Below are 23,258 nucleotides of genomic sequence, written 5' to 3'. Positions count from 1 at the left end.
GCATAAGTTGCTGTGGCTACCAGACAAAGATATGTGAAAACCAGTATGACATTAGAGGATAAAGTTCAATTTTGAGACCTTCCTCACTGTGAAATAAGGTATCCACTTATTTCATGCTGTGATGTCTTACAACTCCATACAGACTTTAGCACAGAAGTGCTTAGTAGACAGCATATCCATTTTACAGAAAGCATTGCCTCATGTGCACCATTGCTAGAACAGTTTCTATGATGCCTTTTTAAATAAAAATAGGATTTTTCCTGCAGGATAGAGATAGAAGGTCCTTCATGCACAGCAGTTTAGTACAGTATTATAGCAGAAAAAGCAAGCTTAAAATCATTGACTCCAAAAAGAGCCAAGTGCCAAGACATACCCCCATTTCAGGCCCACTTCTGTCAGGAATGGCATCATGTATGTTCCTGTAGTATCCGAGGCATAATGTGGTGCATCGGACAAGTGCTCCCATGTATAAGGACAAAATGGGGATGAGAAGAGGCTCCCTGCACTCCAAGTGACTGTGAAGCAAAATGGCTACAAAAACAACCTGAAGAGCAAACAAATAAATGATTAGTAATTTGTCTGTGTGTTTCTTTAGGGCAAATAGATCTCCTGTCTGATTCTGAGCTGGGCCAATGACCACATGTGACTATACTATCTATCTGCCTATGAGCTTGTGTCATTTAAAATTTTGGTCAGGACACCTCCTGCATTCAGTCATACAAATAAAAAGAACAGGAGTTAACATCATACAGAAGCTCTATTAAACAGCACTTGAAAGTATGGGCAGGTGTCAGCCTAGGAGCCATAAATAGGAGAAGGAAAGGCTGGCAAGGTCTGGCAGCAAGCATGTGGCTGAGTATCACCCTCCCCAGGAGAATGTGCTATTCTGATATACACTGAGGCTGGAGACATGCTTCTAGGGTCAGCTTCTAAGTCCTACTGATTTCTTTTGGGGGGGGGGAGGGGTCTGGGAAGGGCAGTGGCAATTAAAAAGCCAGATGTTTTGAAGTAGTCATGTCAGCATTTAGAAGGAAGTCTTATGTTATCCTAATTTTCTGGTTTGGAGTGAAATTTCAGCATTTCATCATTCTCTCTTCAGCTATCCAAGTGCCACATCGATGTAACTGAAATGGAAACTTTTGGGCAAATGAACAGTTCATAATTCAGTTTTGTAAGATTAAATGCTCAATCCAGAAAATGCAAAGGAACTGATTAATATGACACTGTTCTCTCTCTCAGCTTTCCACAGAGCTGATAGTGGGATTCCAAATGTCTCTGGATGAGGGGCACAATTGGAAAGGCAACTGTGTTTGGTGCTGTGAACAGCAAAATCAAGGACAACACCACTGGTACATGATGGCATTCAAGTGAACTACAGGAAATACAAAACACATCATTCAGGGATAGATTTTCTCCTTCATCATGAGAGTTAAAGAAATACTTCAGAAAAATCACACTATGCAAAAGTTTATTAGGCAGAGTATCCTGTTCATGAAAGTCTGCAAAATGGCTCTTTTGAAACCTAAAAAAGAATTGGTTTTTAGTAAACAGAAACAAAGTCAGTCACAAAAAGCGTGCACACAAAGCTACCAAAGGAGAATAGGGTATGCTGCTGCCTGTACACCAATTGCTTGTGTAGGGAGCAGCTACAGGTGTGGAGAGTTCTATGGTACAGAGAGTCACCGCATTTTGTCTTTCAGATTTGCTCTTGCTCTGTGCAGTATTTTAGTGAAAGAAGATGACAGGTGTCTTATTCCTCACACTCCACTGACACCCCAGTCACTATCCACTGTGGAAAGGGCACAAATAAGATTTTGTTTCTGTATTTAGCTGTGTATGACCTGACATGCATCTACAGTCAGCAAACTTTGTAGGTCGCATCAGAACAAGAGCAGATCCTGAGGGTTAAAGTCATTTACAGTAATTGGTATTATCCTCAGGGATTTAGTGCAGTAATGGCGAGGGGCAGAGCTGCCAAACATAGAATAGCAGCTGACTGAATGGTTCAACCTGGTTTATGGTTTGGTCATATTTAGTGGGAGGAAAATGCTATGGAAAATTGAACTAAGTGCTGGTGACTTCATATTTCCTTTCATGTTGGACTGTTATTTTCCTCCTTCTTACCTATTCATTACACCATTCAGCTGGCACTGGAGCAGTGCATCATCTATTTTGCAGGTGCTAGGACTATCCATTTCAAACTATTTTTATATATGCTTTGAAAAGAGGGCTGTATATTGATTTGCAAATACTACAACACTGCCCATCAGCAATGTGTACGGATGGGTTTTTTTACATGTTTATAGTACAAAGCAAGAGGATACTTAACACTTCCCTCACAAATCAAAGTTCAAACAACATTTGGTCTCTGCATCACTCAGGGGCTATAACCACAGATCCCTTTTGCTGCAGTTCTGAGTCTTTCATCTTTCAGCCTAGTAATAAGAACTGTGCCACACTGGCACTCAGAAGATGGCTTACACTGCTGTATTTCACTGAACTGGACAGCATGTGCAAAACTGACAGGTGTTCTGGAGAATCAAGCCTCCACTTCTACCCTGAGAAGCCCCATTCAGGATTTCAGAGCAACCATGCAAAGAATGGGGGAGAATGCACAGGGTAGAGAAAGGTCTCTTTCAAACCAGTCTGCCATCTTCAGGATTAAAATCAGCCATCAGTCTCTTTGCCTGACCATCCTTTTACCCAGATGTCCATATGTATATATAGCTTCTTTCTCAACCATTTTGAAGCAAGATTGTTGAAATGCTGGTAGACATGACCCTGGCCCAAATAATCCTGGTTCCCTTTTCCTGACATTGTTTTGGGACTGACTCAATCCATGCAAGTGAGACCAGCCTAAACCACAGCCGTCAGTAAACAGCCTCCCCATGATGAGGAAATAGCTGGAGAACAGCACACAGGACTTTTTATTCTAGTGTGCTGCTCATGGTAGAAAGTGAAGACAGTGTCTGTGCAAAAGACTCTGTGCTTAGGAAAGCATCTAGTCCATATCACAACGGAAACAATGAGTGCTAAGAGGAGTCATTACCTGAGCTATGACATCTGAGATGGAGGCACATCCCACCAGGAAACTGTACTTGTGTTTCAGCAGAATCCCAGCATGGGTCCAGGCCTGAAAAAAGGCATAGAAGAGTTTGAATGGAGGTGATTATGATGTTTGTGAATTATTTCATAACCCAGGATGCTGTTGCCTGGTTGTTCCATTGAATACAAGCAATTTATAAAGCTCTTTTTCCACCTGGTGTGAACCTGTTAAGTCAGTAATGCAGGGAAATCATTCCTGCATCCAATTCTTTGTTGCCCAGACTGTATATTTCTGTATAGAAATCTCTGAGCAGATCTAATAAGAAGCTGCCCCTTCATAAAACAGGATGATTGTCATACAAAAATAAGCCACAGAAAAAATGTTTCTTGTCATCCACCAGCTAAATGAACTTCTGAAGGGTAATATGCATTGGTTCACTGAGTTATAAGAGTCCTATCTGGAAAAGAAAATTTCATGAATCCGAGTTCAATGGAGCTGAGCTTTTTATATTTATTATGATCTCTGGATGTTCAAAGTCCACTCAGGTGCTTTTTTCCAGGTGCAGGAGATGATGTGTCCAGCTGTATAAAGAGCTAAGGACACACCTTCCTTCTGCACACCTCCAGTTTAACATTAGATAATGGACTTTGCAAAGTAGGGTTATAAAAAAAAAAATCATACTAAAATTGAGTTCTGATTTAGACACTCACCATGGCATCCATAAAAGGGAAGGCAGCAAGATAAAGGAAGGCCCTCCGAGTTTTACTTCCCACTGATTCATCCACATGGTGCAGCTTATTAATAATATAATACCCCAAATCGCTATATGCTGTAGAGACACAAGAACAAGAATCAAGAAATTAAGTTTACAAATGGACTCTGGGTTAGATACTAAGAAGTACCTGAAAGACTAGGAGCTCAGACATGCATCCAGGTAGCAAACAGCTGCAAGGACTTCAGGATATCACAGCCTCACCAGCTGCTATTTATAACTGAGGTGTATCCTCATGGATCTTTTCAAGTAACCTTTGGCAGAGCAGTGATAACAGATGGCTGGGCTGGGACATGGGTATGGTAAGTGCCACATCTGTATGCTAAATGAACACACTGGTACTTCAGAAAATCTACTGCCCTTTCATGAATTTAAGGCTCTTTGTTAGAAAAGCTCTTTTCACTGGGTATTGTGTATTTTATGGGATGCAGTACCTTATAAATTCCGAAACCATCTGTTCCACTGCCTTCTCATGACATTACCTTTAAACCTGCCCAAAGCTCTAAAAGGATACGAAGAATTGCAAAGCATGAAACAATTCACACTCATTATGCCTCTCCCCTACTTTAATGTCCACCTCTGCTGGGACTTCTCAGCGCACTGTATAGTTCACCGTGCAGTCTCCGAGCAGCCTTGACCAGCCTTAATTTCCTTCCTTATCTAGGCCTGGCATCTGAAGAGCCATGAGTCAGAAAAGGGCACCTCTGGAAATCAGGGATTGTCACTTCTGATCACCAGTATGTTATTTTGCTGTTCTGTTTCAAGACAAGAATTTTCAGTCTAAGGCAACTTGCTTCTTGCCAGGTCCCTCTTCCCAAGGCGTTCAGTTGAAGACAGCACAAACACAGGGACTCGACACACCTCTCTCTGAAGAACTGCTTACGTTTTTGTTAGCATTCACGTTATCCAGCTGTTTTAATAATCCCAGAGTCCTCCCCATGACCGGGAATGATGAAGTACTAGCTAAGATGGAGACTTTGAACTCTGGGCACTTACATACTATGTAAATAGTATAATAAGAATACAAACTGTTTATAACCTTTCATGTTACAGACCTGCATATGATGTAGTTTCCTCTAAACACTTGCAACAGCTGTTAAAAGAATGATAAGGTTGTAAAGTCAACCTCCCTTCACAAGTAATGGCATAATTACTTATGCCTGGTTAATCTTATCTCAGTTCTCTTCTACTTGTGTCCTTCTTAAGGTAACTATTTCACATGTGAACATCTTACTTTCCATTTATAACAATTCTATTATCACTGTACAGATCTTCATATAGGGTACTTCAGGAATGTTAACCTTTTCATGCATGGTAAAAAATTAGGTGGTATGACAGCACTGGGAAAAGGCACAAGCTTCATTCTGGATAGCCTGATTGGCCAAAAGATGCTAAAATGTTAAAAGCTCTCTCTTTCCCCATGCTGGTCCCTGTCTCTGTATCTTTCATCTGAACAATGACTCGTGGTGTCTAATACTAGTGTTCACTGACCAATACCCAAGTTTCCTAGCTATTCTCCTGAGGCACTTCAAGCTTTGTTTCCTTTTGAACAGGCTTAGGGAAAATCTTTAAAATAGGATTCCAATCTCACCTGAATCCAGGGAGGCCAATTTAGTTCTTCAAGTATTCATATGCTTGTTGTAATCCAGTCACACATCAAGTATAACCTCTTTTTATTTTTGCATGAAAATCTATACACGGATTTTTGCTCAGTATTTCGAAAACTCTCTGTTATGCATCGATTTTTGCGTGGTGAGTCCTTGTGGAAAGCTGCTATTCCAGCAAGGAGGTACAGAAATATTTCTGAATCGACTTATTTGAATGAAGGAGAAGTCTGGAAAGCACATGAGGCACTCTTAGGTCTTGCAGAAGTTACTTCACACTTCTCCTGAAATAAAACACTTGGAAATCAACCAGTCTTATTCCCCACTGGGGACTAACAAAACTGAAGCTCAGGTGCTGAGGAACCTCCTCCTGTGGAGGGGCCTCCACCAGCAGAGCAATGCTGGGAAGACAGCCTGCCTGATGAAGAATCACCCTCCATGCTCTCCACATACTTCATGCACTGGGCTTCTCCAGTAGGAGACTTTTTAGTGTTTAGAAAGTGAAATATAAGTAACTTCTTTGGCTCTAAAAAGCCACTGAAATGTTTGGTTTGTTTGTGTGTTTGTTTATTTGTTTGTTTTAATTTTACCATCCCAGATAAAATACAGAATGAGAGTGGTCAGGTAATGAAAGACTGACTTTTAGGAACAGATAGTTCACCACAGGGTTGTAGATCTATTGGCAGGGCACTCTCAAGAGACTTATACCACCACAGCCCACAGCACCACATTTTAAAGATTTCTAAGGATATCAGTGTTGTGCATTGTAATATGTACGATTCTTTTTTTTTCTCTCCTACGGAAAAAAAGTCTAACTGCATTTTAAAATGTGATTTTTATTTTAATGGTTAAACTTAAAAGCTAATTTTAAAACAATTAACTACTTTCTTCCCCATGTCAGTGAAAGCACCTAATCACTTTTGTGATGAATGTCAATGAATGTTTCTATCCTCAGAAAAAAGGTCTCAGCAAGCTGAGATTTACTGACAAGTATACAGGCATGTGTCTCTGAGCTATGAATAAAGCAACTGCTGATGTAATTAGAATTTAACCTTGGCCAACCCTACAAACTTATTATGAAGTACAGTACAAAAATTAACAACACAGACAACAGAGCTGAAAAGTATTTCATGAATCTAAAGCAGATGGCTGTTCCCATTCCTTGCATCATTTCAACCAAAACAGGGAAATCCAACCCGAAGACAAGCTGCCTGTTTACTGTCCTGTAATACCTCATTTATTTTGGTATGTCTATGGATTAGTCTTGTTACAGAACTTAAGCTGGAACTGCTTTTGGCATTTCTATTTGAGTTTTAAGAACCAAAAGCTTAAGAAAGGACACTGAAACTGCGTATCTAATTGGATCTCTTTTCTTCCCTACATGAATTTCTCTATAGACACAATTACTACCACATAAACTTCAGAGACTGTTAAAACAACTGAACACCCTCTTAATGAGCGAGAAGTCTCAAAACAATTAGCTGTACTGTAGTTGTTTTGGGGCTGTCTAGTACCCTGTATGTTATGCTTGCATTATAAAGAAAAAAAAAAACCAACCTTCATAGGAAGTGCTTCATAAGAAGTGATACTATTTACTTCCAGAAAGAGCTACAGATGTCAATATTAGCTTTACTGGGCGAAAAAAAAATCTGAAAATGTTTTTGGGTTAAGGTGTTTTTTGCTAGACAGTAGAAAGATGGCTCACATGGCAAAAAAAAGTAAAAAAAGCAAGCCTGTCATATTCCGATTTGTGTTTCTGTTCTATCATCTTTTTCCAGGGTAGAACATTTAGCATAAGCCAGAACAATGGACATGTAGAAGAAAGACTGTAAAAAATAGCTCAGGTTGTCATAAGCTACCCTATAACTCCTAGTCTCTAGAAAATTCCACCAGTGTTATACTGGAAGTGGTGGGATTACATTTATGTCTTGCTTCTTAGGCAGATCTTTCATGTACATACAGTGACCACCCATGTGGGAAGTTCAAAAAAGTAAGTGGAATACCGAATTATTCTAATACAGAATACTGGCAACTGCTAAAAATTTTCACCTGAGAAATCTGTGCAGGGGGTCGCCCATACCTGCCAGTTTATCAGTAATAAACAGGCACAAACCAAACCATTTGACATCTGGACCATCCAGTTTGTCACAGGTCTGCCTGGTTACTGAAATTCCACACTTTTTTTTCCCCTAGTAATGACAAATGATCTATCATGTAGTTTTTTAATCAGATGTAGTGGGCACAAGTTGAAGATGTCTACTTAAGCAAAGAGAATATTTCCCCAAAGTAAATTCTGTCATTTCATTTACAGAACCTCAGGGAGCTGTAGAAAGCAATACTAATATGCAAACTGAAATAAAATTTCTCCACACACCATTTCTCAGTAGTGAATGGTTGAGTGATGCTTCTTTATTGCCAAATAAAATGAGCATGTCCTTCAGGACTATGGTGTTAAAAGGATCCACTTAGTATGGAGGGCTTACCAGCAACACCATGAAATGCACTATGTTAGAATAATGACATATAAGTAATTTCTCTCCTCTGTCAAGCTTACAATTCAGTAAGATGTCAAAAATATGCACAGGCAGCCTTAGCATCAAGAATCCCTCCTCTTACAGACCAGTATCCCCACCAAAAGCCAGTCTCTGAAATAAAGATATCTTTCAGACCCTGGCTACAGAGCAAACTTCAAACTGGGAAACCTCAACTGGTGGCAGCAGCTACAGGCACAAGACAAGGAAGGCAGCATACTATCTTCCATTTCCAGATGGCAAATGAAACAGCAAATGCAAAAACAATGTACTGACCAAGGTTTGCAGTAGCATTGAAAGTGGGAAGAGAATATGGTTTCAAATTGCTTTGGTGAAGTCAACTTGTTTCTTAGTTCATACTGCTACCTGCACAGGGAATTGTTAGGCAATGCTGGTGAGGACTTTGGAGCCATTCATGGGAATGTGGTGGGGTGATGACTTAGGGACTTAGGCTTGCAACTGAGAATTCAAGTGATTTGGCTCAGCCAGTCACTCCCTCAGAGGACTGTGTTATCCCCTGTGGGGGAGCAGTAGTGTAGAGCTTGGTGCTGAAGCACTGCAGCATGAGTCAGGGGGGTGAAATGGTCTGTTTTGATATTTTAAGTAACTAGAGGCTGCTATTTGTGAGGAGATGTGTGTGCAGACTGCAAATAGCCTCTATCACAGTTGGAAATGTGGTGATTCATTGTGGTCACTGTTTCTACCACCACTTGTTTTCTTCCTTCTGACTTTCGGTACTCCTCTTTATTTCATTGGGCTTTTTGTTCCCTGTTTCTTCTCAGGCTTCAATAGTCCATGTTCCTTAGCCCCATACACATGGCATGTGAAAGGGATTCAGGCCTTTGAGTTCTATTTGTTTCTGTTTTTCATATGCTGAGCATCAGTAACCTGTATTTTTGTCTCCTGTAGATAGCCTGTGATAGGCTTGCAGCTGCTGGGGAGTAGTGGCAGGTCCTAGGAGGCTGCCTGTCTGTCACTGGAATCCTTCTCTTCCTCCTGCTAGGCAGGTTGTGTATCTGTGGGTCAGAGAAGAATAATCAGGATTTGAAACATGTTCAGAGGAAACTTGGAACACAAAACTTGGCAACAACACCCAGGCAATTGGTGCTAGAATCTGACTAACTCCATTCTCTTGGGCGCTCTGCCAGTCTCTGCTGTGGCCTTTGCATATTTTCAGGCATAGACAAATTCAAATACTAAAAAATATTTTGCAATCTGCCACCACAAGCAGCTAAAAGATTGTGTGAAGCCCTTTAATTCAGGTCTTTAAAGTGTGGTAAATACTTCTTTTTTCTTTTTCCCCTCTATTATCTGCAGAGGTCAATTCAGAGGTTCTGAACTCAGCAGGGATCTACTTCCAGGCAAATGCAAGAAACTTAGCTGCCAGCTTTTCCGGCAGCTGCCCCAAACAACCCCTTTCAGTAAGAAGTCCCACATAGAAAATCCAGCTATGTCTTTCACCTGGAAATTTGATAGTTATACTTTAAATTTTCTTAAAATCTATCATAACTTAAAATAGAATGTTGTATCACTAGGAAGTATTTCTTTATCCACCTGTCAAAGCCAAACACTTTGATCAGCACTGGCAGGAAAGCAAGTGAACAACCAGAAGAGCAGCTCGGGGCACTTAAGAAACATTCCAAGCACATAAATTATTAGAGGCAAATGTACAAATGACCCCACGTTTATAACACTGACTCAATAGAATCATAGAACTGGCTGGGTTGGAAGGGACCTCAGAGATCATCAAGTCCAACCCTTGATCCACTGCTGCTGCAGTTACCAGACCATGGCACTGAGTGCCACATCCAGTCTCTTTTTAAGTATCTCCAGGGATGGAGAATCCACCACTTCCCGGGGCAGTCCATTCCAATGCCTGATCACCCTCCTTTCAGGGAGTTGTGGCCTCAACTGTAAATATATTGAAGAAGTGACCTATCGATGCAGGTGAATTAACTTAACTTGAATGTATGGATTCTGCTTATGAAAAAAGCAACAGCTTATCCCTGGCATGAACTTGCCATGCCTAGGGAGCCATTACCGTATTTATCATGGCCACAACATAGAGTAAATGTATATTATATTTACCAGATGACTCTTGTACGAACTTGGGCAGGAGCTGCAAGCTGACCAGCATTATTCTTGAAATACTAATAGCTTGATAATGAACAATACCCCACTTCAGGCCACTCCATAATTTAACAGCAATTTTAGATACTACCATCACACTTGAGTTTCCATTCTGTCTGAGACAAAATGTTTCCCTACTGCTGATTGCCCTGCTCAACCCTACTGCCTGCCAACCAGCACATGCCTCCACAGGCTGCTGCATTACCTCCCACCTCCCATCCCATAACGCTACCAGCTTTTAGGACTATACCTGTTGAATGCAATGCACCGTCTGCTTCTTCCTCCAGCATCTCCTGTTTCTTGTTGCTGAGGTCCAAAAGTTTCATCTCAGTGGAATGAGCCAGAAGGTGCAGGGAATCTGGTATAGTTCTTGGAGGGGATGAGGTTTAAGTCTTCCAGATGACATGCCTTTTCATTGTTGTAGTTACTGGCTGATGCTTTGGTCAATACCACATTTCTTCAGGCTCTCAGGAACTGGCAAATCCTGTGGTTGCCTCACTTTTATGTTCAGTTCATACCAGCTTGTGTATCTTCTTTGCTTCAGAGTACACCCATGGAGCTGGTCTCAGTTTGCTTTTAGTAATTACTGCTTCTCTTACAGATTAGTTATCCAAGAGAGGTGAATGATGACTTGCTAGTAGAGTAATACCCAGTATTTCAATGACAATACTGGCACCTACTTGCTTAGAGTTTTGTACAGCAAAGGAGAAAGTGCAGAGGCAGCAGACCAACCACTGAGTTCTGACAAACAGTCCTACCAAGCACACCTTGAAGTCCTGCTAGTTGAACATCCCTACCTAGCCAGTAAGACTGAGCTACCAGCTTTGTGCAACCTTGTCAAAGTTTTGCTCACACACCTGACTGAAAGAGATCAAAAACATGTTGACCAACTAGGCAGGCAAGCCCTGGAGGAAGAATCTGCCACTTAACAACCTTCTTAAAAAGTAATAAAAATCACACAAGGAGCATGATACCAGCCCAAAAGATTCAATCTCTTCTGCATCTCCTGTTGCATGTACAAATGATATCCTAAGCCTACAGATTCATCAGTCTGAAGAACAGGCAATGGAAACAAATGAAATGACATATTATTTAGTTGTGATGTGACCTTACCTATTAAGGTATGAAATATAGCAGCTACAGCGCCTGCCACAACCATGCACAAAACTGCTTTGGTCCTGTCTCGCTTGCTGTTCACAAACACCAGACCTACATTTTTGAAGTCACTCATCGGACCCGTGAAGAACTTCATCAGGGAGTACGCCAGCCCATAGCTGGCCAGCATTTCCACAGCATCTTCTTTGACAGCAGCGATGCCCCTGTTTAAGGCCTGTTGAAACACAAAAAGAGAAAATCATGTAGCACAGGTGGGAGCACATCAGAAACAGCGGTCTGCAACCAGTTGCTACAGGAACAAGCAAGTTCAGTTCTCATTGTTTCCACTCTGAGATGGACCTTATTTCTCTGGGTTCAACAGCAGTAACTTGTGACACAGAAAACTGCATAATTTCATACAGACGGTAAGTTCAAGTGAAAATTGAAAAGTAAATACCTATTTCTGGAGTATGTAACAAAACTCTTGCTATACCTGAAGTCAATCTTTTTCTTTTTAGAGCAATATTTTTAACCTGGTAGTAATCACGTATGATATAAGACCATTTAAATGCCACTTCAGGGCCTTAGCCCTGAACTGAACAGAGCACAGTCCTTGTAGGCCACCAGCACAGGTAAAAACTCTGAGACTATTATATGCTGAAATTTCAGGAGCTCGAACTTTTTTCAGGATTAATAGGCTTTTCACTACGTCTCATGTAACTGTTGGGAATAGCTAATACTGTCCCATGATGTTTATTATGAAACTAGGCCAAATAGGCACATGACTAAACATATCTATTCTCCTTTCATGTATTTCGCATTTTTCTGATCCTATGTTCATTTATAACTCCTTGTAGCATATTTTAAAACAAATATAGCACATGCATTTCAAGACATACCTACTAATCGATTCTAGGTCAGTATAGAGGAAATGTTTGCCAATGAAGCACTGAGAATTAGATGGATTATTTTTTTAACTAAAGTAAACCATAGAAAAAAAATGTGCAACATTGCTTCAGATTCCAGCTTGCATCAAAATGCTTCTAAAATATTGAATAAAAATGACAGAACGACAAATTTTATTTGCAGTGTGACAGCATCAATCATCTGATACACTCAGCAGACTGTTAATGCAAGATTAGATTCAAAAAGCATGAAGGATGAAATATGACTTGTTTTCATAAGTATTTTGTACCTGTGGGCTACAGCTGATGTGTCCTGACAAGGCCATGGCAATGAGGCCAACCAGTAACATCTCTCCAATGCATCCTCCAAATCTAAATCTCTCCACTTTTTTATTACACAACAGTTCTAATACTGTTTTTTCTGAATGAACAGAACAGGCAGGGTATCATCAGGTAATCATGATGAAGTCCTTGCATTTCAACTGTAAACACAGTCTTTTTGTTGCAGTCTTTTGACCTTTTTTTCTCTCTAAAGACTATACAAGAAAGCAAATCCCATTGACTTCAAAAGAAACCTCACCCCATTGCAAAAATGAGCACTTTTTCTCACTGTTCTTTTCCCTTTTTCTATGAGACGTGCTTAATTTTTGAAACTAAAGTTACACTGTCAACCCAGTCAAAAGCTGTAGACAATACCAACTTCTGTGATATCTGCCAAATCTCTCTGACCTGAATACCTGAGGCTTCAAATGTTTTAATCTGTATTGCTCCCGTTTGTCCCATTCTGAAAAGATTGTGTGTTAGAGATGGAGTATTCTCAGGTGCTACATGTGACCTTTTCTGCGTTATAGATAATTCCATCTGCCACCCTGATAAAAGTTCAAAATATATTTAACTTCCAGATGCCAAAACCATTAATGGGTGCACAAAACTGTACTAAAAAAAATGGTGGAAAAGACTTTAGTCTCTGAATAGTCAAGTTTAGCAGTTTTTTTGTGATGGTGATCGTGATGATGTAATTAATATCAGGGTGTACCCAGATTTATAATATTTTCATTTAAAATTCCTAAACCTGCTGAATCTCCCTGTTGACGTTGCCAGTAATAGGCAAATAGTCTTAGACTACGCCATACAAAGGGTTCCTTGATCATGGCTTTTTTGCCACTCTTCTCAACGGTGAAGTTCTTCTGGAACTTCAATTTAGGAAGAAATGGCTAACCAATTTGAGGTAGTCTGGTTTAAATGTTTCTGTCACATGTGAAGAGCTGAATAATTTCCAGCATGGTTCCACAAGAACAAGTGCTTCCTTCCTTGTTTGGACAACAACCAAATCCCATGGTCTGTGGAGGATGGTAATCCACTTCCAACAAGATCCCTCGGATAAATATGGATTTAAGAAATCAAATTCTGTCCAGAGCACTAAGATCCCTCTGCAGAGAGACAAATCTTTCCGGAGTACAGTCCTCAAGCCAGTAAAACTAGACCTTGGCCCCAGGATAAGTTTTCCATTTAAGTAGGACGGACAGACTTGAGCACTCCTCTTTCTCTCCCTCTCTGATTTAAAGGCTGCACTTTGATCTTTTGTATGAACAAATGACAGCCAAATAGATACCTCTGAGTGATTTTCCCCAGCAACACACTGAGTACCAGGTAAGGTAAACTGACAAAATCCAAATGGGACTTCTGTAAGAGGTATGTTGCCATTAATTTATACTCCTGTGGAATGGTTGGCTGCCATGGTGAAATACACTAGAGGCTAGCCCTGAGCAAGCAGTCTTCCTAAATGCTTCTTTGCAAAGTTCCTTAGGAAAGGAAGAGCCAATAGGGCTGTGTACAGATGGTTTTGCTTCTGTGGCTTTCTTTTTCCTTTTTCACTTCAAGATGACAACGCAAAAGGTTCTTCATCCTCAACTTTCAAGCACTATATGAGAACATGTGTAGCTTTTATACTCCATGTGCCTTACAATATTTTTGCTACTGAAGCTGCTGATGTCATATTTGATATCTTTAAATTCACAAGAAAACTCAGCTACTTGATAAAGCTGCTTTGGGTGCAATATGAAAAACAAAGACCCTTAATCTTTCATGGCACGCCAGCCATGCAGTTGGCAGTCTTCCAGTATAATTTCCTGTTAGATTTCCAATTAATTCTCTCATAAGGGAAGAAAAATATAAATCAGGGTAAGGTCTCGATTTTCTTATCTGACTCTATTTTGTGTATTTCTTGTGTGGAAAAAAAAAAATCAATAAAACTTAATCAGTAGCATCTATATTGAGTGTTTGTTTCACACACAGCAGAACATATTGCTACAAAGATTTGTGTAGCTTGTCAAGGAAATCACAGAGAACTAGGTAATAATATTGACAATAAGAGAACTTAGCCTGATTATACATATTTCAGATGCCTGCCTACTTTCAGCTGGCTTATTCACATCAAACATGAATGGACAACTAGAAATACTGGTACTGGAAGAAAGACTATTTAATGTGGCACCTTCTTCTGAATTTCTTCACCTCACAATGAACAGCTAACTTAATATGTGGAAGTGTCACAGTAAATCACCATTTAAACATGATTCAAACAAAGCCACTGCCATTGCTGACCCTTTTTTTAGAAGTAACAGAAAAAACTACACATTACTTCCAGGCCGAGCATGGTCTGATAGGTACATGAAGAGATTAGTTTAAGTAAATCATATTCCTAAAACATTTCCCAAAAAAGACAGGCACCAAGATTTGCAGCTACTAATATATAATGTCTTCTATAAAACACTATGTTATCACTAGAAAGATTAACCCTTTACTGGAGGACATGGTAACAACTATTAAGTTTGAGCTGTCTCTAATGTTCTCTGAAATGAAAGAAGGTTCACATTTTTAAATTCCCATTTGAAAGATTCAAGTCAGAGCAATACCAAGTGATACACTCAATGACATTTAAAGCCAGTAACCACATCTTTACAACTGGGTTCTGCAGCTGGCTTCAGCCTCGTGGAACATAGGAGACCTCTGTTAAATTGCTAAGATGTGCATAACAGATGAATTCAATAAACTTTCGCATACAAAGGCAGTGATTTCAAAAACAACAATTCCAAAAAAAAATGTGAAGAATCTAGCTTGTCCTATTTTGAATGAGCTTTCAGCACTACTCAGTAACATTGGCAATAAAGGTTTAGTTCCACTCTACAGCTATACACTCCTGTTGCTAAAAATTTAAAGTCTGTCTCTTGAGCTGGTATAAAGTTTGACAACTTCTCACATGATTCTCCTCTCCCAGAGACTACTGGATGACTGATGTTTTATTTTGTACAGGGTATGTCACATAAAAGCATGAAAAAAAAAAATCCACTGAGAAAACCCATACCTGTTGTATACGTTTTCTTCTGGTTTTAAAAATGTTTTATTACCTACATACTGCATAGAATTTCAGTAGTCTGTATCTACCTAGAGTGGCACATTTGCTACTTCATTTGAAGCTAACCATCAACTATGCGGTCGCTACCTGACTAGTGCATGTGCTTCAAAGAAGAGCAAGTAAAACCCAAGAAATATAATTCTTGTCAGTCCTCCTTGCTTAATCCTGAAAAAGAAGACTGTGACCTGCTGGAAGCTGGCAAATTCCTATAGCTAGTTTGAACCTGGGATTCTTCCTGAGATGTTTTCAAGTCTGTTCTAGCTAGTTATCTACCTAAAGGAGACATCAAAAACCTGTTTAATTTGTCAGTAAGATGGCCAAATGTATATTTGGTTTGATGAACATTTGTAATAAGTTCCCTCTCCCCCTACATCTTTCTGCCTATCTGCCCTCCCCTAAGAAAATGGTAGAGCCAAAATAACCAGTAAGCTGACACAAGCAACAGTCATGAGTTAAATAATCTCTCTGATGATGATTGTTGGCTGAGTTTTCATTTACTAGATCCTGTCACATTGAAATTTTCAGTATCAAATCTACCAGCCTGGTTCTGGCTGCTGTGTCTCCCCCCAATCACTGCTGCAGGAACTGCACTGCCAGAAGGACTCTGCACAGAGCAGATGCTCTGTATGCATGGCATCATCAGACCACCCTGCTGGTGCTGCCTGGGTGCTATCCTATCTGTATCTCTGCTTCCGGATGGTCTTTTTATAAAGGCATGAGCCACTGCTTAGGCAATTAGAAGGAAACAGTTACTGCCCTGATACAGGTCTGTGTAAGACTCCCATGGACATAAATACAGAAGTGGGAGAAAACACTGTAAAAATAGCACATGCATTTTTTTTTCCTCTGGCTCAAGAATGCCCATATGTAGTGTATGAAGAGAGAGCCCCAAAGGGGTGCAGGGTGCTTTACTGTGTAGCTTGAAGATGATGATTGAGGAGTGCTCATTGCTTTGGGCTTTTCTGTTTGTTGGTTTGTTTGTTTGTTTCATTGGGGTTTGTTTTGTTTCACAATGCTTTTGCCCTAATTCAGCATCTCTAATTTTGGGTCAGCATCTGCTGCAGGTCATGTGTCAGAAGACTGCAATGACATCTGAGGTCAGTTCCTATTAGCCCACTATTAAAACATTTGACTTCCCCCCCCAGCCTCCTTACTCAAGCTGTCTGTGAGAGAGCAGATCATCACCCCAGGCCTTCCCTGGCCACAGTGCTGCAAGTGCTGAGGTGGCATTCAGCCCTGAACCATTTCCAGTCTCCAAGCAAGACAGCAGCAGCCCTGAGTCTTGCCTCCTCTGAAGGAAGAAGCGATGTCTGCCCTGAGAGAGACACGCACCCACCGCATGGGGCCTGTCTCTGGGGAGGCAATTGCTGGAAGAGCATTAGGACTGCCCTGACAATGAGACCTGAAGTTCTTCTGGCTCTTGCTGCTTTGTAATTCAAAAGAAACTGCAAATGCAGTTCTTTTGGTTTTATTTAAAAAATAAAGAAGTCAGTGTACCAAAAGTTCAATCGCTTTTATTCTGCCTGCTTAAGTAATGAGAATATGACCTGGAAAGAAGCCCATTTATCCAGTGGAATAAAAAATCAAGCCGTGGCAATTAGAATGCAATCAATTGCAATTTTTTTCTCCATTCACCTTCCTGAGCACCAATGAAAAGCAAGAATGAACAAGATTCCTGCTCTAACCCGAAATGCCTGCTACTCTGTGATCAGGACCTCTGTTTTACTTATTGACACTATCCATGTAGTTTCCAACATCAAGACTGTATTAAAGTGTGTCCTGGGAGAAGTTTAAATAAAGACTTTAACTCAGAAATAACATTTTAAGAGTATGCACAGCTTTCACTTGACCTTGGGTGCTGGAATAACTAGAACAGTAGTGGTAATAGTGAAGTCAGTGAAAATGGGAAATCCTTCTCATTGCAGATGAGGATGTGCTGGGGCAGCTGCAAGAGTAGCTATGGGATGCTACCCTATTGCACTTACTGCCTTGCTTAAAACCAGGGTAAAAAGACAAGAGAAAAATGCAAAAAACCACAGGGGGCTGCAGAAGACGACAACACAGGAACAGGGCAAAGAAACCAGACTCAGTGAAATCAAAACAGGCCTCATTTAAAACTCCACTTGACAAAGCATCAGAATATTTCTGACAGTGAGCAATCCTGGAGGGACAAACCAGTTCCTGCAGATGGATGCCTCCTCACAGGAGGTAGGGAACACTGATCCTGAGGTCAAGAGAGCTGTAAGCCCTAACAGTGGGAAGCCTTTCAGGACACATTCCCTGTATACTGGTATACTGAATGGGGATGGCTGATAACTGTATGAAGAACTAAAGCCACTGCCATTCCCACTGACGGCTCTAGAGAAAGCCATCCCCTGAGGTGGGGCCATAGCTGTTAACTTTTCCTGGCCTTTTTTTAGTCAAGCTGTGCTCATATAGTGACAGGACAGAAGCAAAATCAACATCTCAGAGCTATTCCACTGCAATACAACTTCCCCTGACTGATGCTAATCAATTTACCAAAATGTATTTAAGGTAAAACTCAAGGGGATGATTACTCTCAACATACTGTGCAAGCTTTTTGTTCAGTGTTTCCCAGGGAGCTCATCCACAAAGGTAAAAAGCATTTGTGATTATGTTACAGAAGTATGGCTAACTCCAGGATGAGTTTATTTATCTTCAGAGCTTCTTCATGTGGAGGCCAGAGACTCATTTCTCTCAAAAGCTATTTCTGTTTCTAAGCCTATGAGTTCAGACAAATAAAATTGAGACATAAATTGAGACACAGAAAAGTAGGAGGTTGGCTATCTGTCTCTTCAAAATACCCTGTGGAATAGCTATCATTTCTTCCCCAAATTCCATTTTGATTACTTTTAAGTGGCAGAAAGCACTGGGGAGGACCAAGCATATACTATGTGTACCTATACACAAAGAATATTTGCCTTAATCACAAGTGATACAGTATCTGCAGCAGTGTTCCTTCCTTTGTTTTTTATTTCTCACAGATGCAAGGCTCTGTTCTCTTCCTCACATTACCCCCATATTAAAAAGCAAGATGATTTATTGTTGCATATTTCAGGATATTACTTTTTATAATGTTTATAAATTAAATCTCATCAATGACTGCTATAAGGCTTGATTGTATTCTTGCAGCAAATGTAATCTACACAGGTCCTGTACCTGTCAGTCTCTCACAACTCTGGCATATTGCCTTTTTATTAGCATTAACTTAGTCTCTGATTAAATACTTCTTGTTTCTCTCTCCTCCTGAAATTAAGGTTGCTGCTTTCTCCATGATGACACATTCTCACTAGACTCCCAAGTGCACAGATCTGTAAAATTCACTTTTATTCCTTCATCTGGCTTATTCCTGTATACCTTCCACTCTTTATTACTGATCAAGATCCCATGTCCTCCTGCTTGGAATACAAATTATTGGCATTTACTCTCAATTCCCTTCCTATACGGAATTTAAGAGATGTAATAATTATAGCAGCAAACTCTGCAAGAGTCAACAATCAAATTCAAGGCTCTCAATACTGCAGCAAAATATTTTAGTATCATTGCACATACTACCCTACCACTTCATGGATGCTCTAGAGATTACCCTACTGCTGCTATTGGTTAGAGTTACTTATTTTGCTACACACAGAACTGGTAGTCAGGGTTACTTTGTTGGAGTATGGCCATGGGAACAGGTATTTTTGGGTTTTGTGAAACAATGAAGTGGAAGCCTTCCAGAATGGTTGTCGTGTGATGGCAACCTTCTGTCAAATCAGCAGCTGATCCCTTTGGGACATAAACTCATGAGACAGTTCAGTGGTTAGAAGATGGTGAAGATGCAGAAGATGGTGAAGCTCAGCCTCAGTAATAATGTGCAGGATAAGACCAAAATGTTTTTGGACAGTGGGGCTGTAAGGGAGGACACTCAGTGTGCAAAATGGTTTTTTTCTTAAACCACTTTCAGACTTGACTAAAGTGTAAGTTACTTACTCAAAAATTTAAAATGTCAGAATCAGGGGAGGTATCTTTTGTTGTCTGCCACTTGTTCCCTCCCTACTTCCCAGTGCAGTTCAAATTCATCAGTAGCTAGCAGAAGACTAAAATAAGTGTAGCTTGCAAATTGCAAATTGTTGTTAGTGGAGTTCTCCTGGTCACTCAGAGCTCCCTGGAAGTGCCATCACGTGTCTGCTAGGCAAAATATGCAAAGCAACCAAGTCTCTGACATTTAATGAACATTAATTGTACGCGATGAAAGGCTAATAGCAAAGTGAAGCAAGTGTCTTCTGGTTTTGTTCATTCAGCTTGGGTAAATGTTCTCTCTCACTGCAGAGAGGAGAGGTAAGGAGCCTGCTGAGCAAACACACAGAATTCTTGACTTGTGATATGGCTGGGCTTAGGAAGAAGAAAGGCAAATAATTGCAGTTTCCTTTTTCATCTTTCCCAGTTCTGCATTATGTAAAAAAAAAAAAAAAAATTAAAATAGAGAGCAATCTATAAAGAAAAGTGAAAGCTACTGTGATCACAAAAAATATGTATATTAATGAAATAAGGCTTCTGTGCTTCACTTGAAAACCAGGAGCTTGCCCAGCCATCCCTGAAAATGCAGTACATCCCTACCTGTGTATTTAGTACACTATGCAATTATCTCCTGTCCATTAGCTTACTCTTAAAGCATTTACCTCCCCATGTGGCCCAGCAAAGACTTAGTTATGTTCTAGGGCTTTGCCCAACTCCAGTGGAGCAGAAGATATCTGAGGTCTGTGATTTTCATCAGCTGCTGTGTCAGGAGCAGGGAGCACGGCTGGCTGAGGTCTGTCATTAAGCAGCTGTTCCCTGCAGCACGCTGCTGGCTGGGCAAGGCAAGGCACAGTTTGGGCTACACAAAGCAGAGTTTGTTAGGTGTGAGTGCCTGCGACTGCAAGTGTAGAGCTGCCAGATTAGCTCATGTCTTAATTGCTTAGAAGCAACAAATAGAGGGCACCCAGATCACCAGCCTAAATACAAACTTGGAGTTTCCGCTGCTGGAAACACCCATTGTAAACAAAGTCCCTAACACTGCAAGAAAACCTTTCATTTGTATCCATTTTTATTTCTCTTCCATTCTTATTCTTTGCACCAGTTTTATTAAGATGCAACTAAAGTTATTCTGTCGAATTGGGAAAAAGCTGTGGATAGAGACAGTAATTTCCTTTCTCTAGGGCTGGTGAATGTACTGCAAAGCACTGGAGACCTTGCAGTTATTACAGCATTTTCCAGTACTTCAACACCTGCAGAAAGCAATGGTCTCACTAAACCAGTAATTCTGTGTCTAGAATTTGACCTACTAGTATCTGTTTAAAACAAATGGGAAATAATCACAAAGATGTGGGAGTAGAGGAAGACAGGAAAGGGAACAGGTAGACATTCTCCTCAGTACATCTTTTCTCTCAGAAAACCTGATCTTCTATGCCCCCAGCGTAAGTTTTGAGAACCTTGAACTCCTCTCCCGGTTCTTGCAGGTGGTGTTGACAGAATTGGCTAACATTTCCTTTTAAAAATAGCTTGACTGGTTCTCTCGGTATCCAATGACATGAAGTCAATAAGTCAGCTCACGATGAAAGTATTACACATGGGTTTTTCCAGGTGGAGGGTGTATGGAGTTTTTAACTATTCAACTATGAAGTTTCTCTTGAAATCATTAATTCTTTCTGAAACCCCCTATCTTTCACCAAGGGAAGCACAGTATTATTTCTACACAAGCAAGACTAAAAATACCCTCTCTGACCTAAAAGAGCAGGAAGCCACAGAGGCCAACCCGATTCGCCACAGAGGCCAACCCAATTCCTGTTGCTTATGTGATCCCAGGGCAGCTAGGAGTCCAATTGCTGCTGCTGCAATCAGTAGCTTTCCACAACACTGAAAATATTGTTAAAACTAATTAACATGAAATTAAACCAGGCTAGACATGTTCTGTCCTTACTGGATTCAACAGTGAAAGAGAGAACTGGAAAACATAGCAGTGCTTAAGGCTTTTCTTCTGTATCCCTTGGGAACATGAGTTACAGAGGGAGACAAAAAAATTATTCCTGAATACACTGGGAGAAAAAAAGCCCGAACAAGGGATTCACTGGTGTAACCCCTACATGCCTAGCAATAATTAATCCTGCTAGATTTTCACCAAAACTATTAGCTAATGCTTCTATTCAGAATTTGCTAAGCAGCACCTAGGCAGCCATCTTCCTTAGGGGAGAAGAGACTTGGAAGCACTCATGGACTTGGAGCAAGTCTTCTATTTCTATGTGTTTGACAGGGGTGAGTCTTAACCAGAAGTGCAGGCACAAGTAACTTTGCAAGTATTCTTGATTATGTCAAATATATGGTATAATTTGATGTTTAATCTAAACTCCGATGTGTCTATGCCTGGGTTCACAAAATACAAATTTGAAAAAAAAAATTATATATGTATTTGGTGACTAGACTACTACTATGGAGTAGATGGATTCCTCCACTAATTGGTGGTAAATGGTGCTGCAGTAGTTCCAAAATGAGTTCTGATAACAGCATCTCTACAGACACCTTCAGCAACAAAGCACCCACCATCATGAGACACTTGATATCTAAGCTCAGTGCTGTCTCATCCTTTCAACAGCAGTGAACATTTTTCTACTAACCTACTCCCTCTAACTCCTTGACTTGAATTGCACAGTTAAAACTTACTAGCTTATTTTATTTCTTTTAATGCAAGCACTAGACCTTGACTTGTTAAGTTCAATTAAAAACCTGAGGGATTCCAAGAAGCTTAAGTGAAACTGATGCTGAAACATTGTAGTGCAAGGGGTAATTTTGCTTGGTAGGCTCTCTGTCTGAGTCACTGATTAAATAATGGATTTCCTTACTCCTGGATTACAAAAGTGGTAAGAAATGCAATGAAAAGACTATCTGCTATTCTTTCACAGAGGTACTTGACATTGTGGTGAGGTTTTACTGGGAGAACAGCCTCCTTTCACAGCCTCCCCACTCCCAAACCAGTCTTGTTTTTCTTTATCTCTTTTTATCCTCTCCATACCTGTTGTTTGTTTGTTTTTTCTCTTCTTGCTGATGGGCAGGGAAGTACACAGGAAGTAAAACATTAATTCAGCATGGCTAAAGTTTATCTTTGAGTTGCTTTAATTTGAAAGACAAAATTGGCTTCAGATGGGCAACCTGCCAAGATTTTTCTCAAGGGGGACAGAGTTGCCATTGTGGGGAGTAAAAAATTGAGCTGGCTTGCTTTGATCGTGTAGTATGTCCTGTACTCTTACTCAGTTAATTCTTCACTACAATTCTCTATCTACAATTACAGTTTCTCCTTTGCTGAAATCTTCAGTGCCAGAGGGCAAAATACAATGCAAGGTCCAAGGCTGAAAAGAAAACAGAAAAAAAAGAAAAGACTCCCTATTGCAGCCCTTCAGATGCACAGGTAATAAAATGACCAACATGACTACAGACAAGTTGATGGTCTCTGCAAGTAGCAGTATTTTGCCTTAACAAAACTTGAAAACTTGCACTGGGGGACAGAATTTGAAACCCAGTGTTCTTCTATGCTAACATACCCAAACTGCCTGTGTTCTATCTGACTGTATTAACAACTGTGGTAGGGCCTAGCAATGATGCAGGAAACAAAGAACATATTTCAGCTCAGCTTTATTTTCTGAAACTGTGGGTGTAATATGTGTAAATAGCTTATGTTATATTTGGAGGTCCTCAGAGAAGCGCAGCACGGAAGCCTCTAATGGCTT

The 23,258-nt window shown here is 40.3% G+C and overlaps 1 protein-coding gene across 1 annotated transcript in view; it reads right to left on the bottom strand.

Annotated features, from left to right (window-relative positions):
* ANKH (ANKH inorganic pyrophosphate transport regulator) overlaps positions 1–23,258 on the bottom strand; it is a 99,256-nt gene that overhangs the window by 31,895 nt on the left and 44,103 nt on the right. Inside the window, exons 2-5 of the mRNA XM_071736649.1 lie at positions 11,197–11,413; positions 3,757–3,875; positions 3,050–3,133; positions 374–544 (exon numbers count right to left, since the gene is read on the bottom strand). Of these exons, the coding sequence (XP_071592750.1) occupies positions 374–544; positions 3,050–3,133; positions 3,757–3,875; positions 11,197–11,413 (591 nt within the window). The remainder of the gene's footprint in view (positions 1–373; positions 545–3,049; positions 3,134–3,756; positions 3,876–11,196; positions 11,414–23,258) is intronic.

Source organism: Heliangelus exortis, chromosome 2, assembly GCF_036169615.1.
Source record: "Heliangelus exortis chromosome 2, bHelExo1.hap1, whole genome shotgun sequence".
In the NCBI taxonomy this organism is placed as follows: Eukaryota; Metazoa; Chordata; class Aves; order Apodiformes; family Trochilidae; genus Heliangelus; species Heliangelus exortis.
The sequence above is the reverse complement of the archived record's forward strand: the minus strand, read 5'-3'. Positions and strand labels throughout refer to the sequence as shown.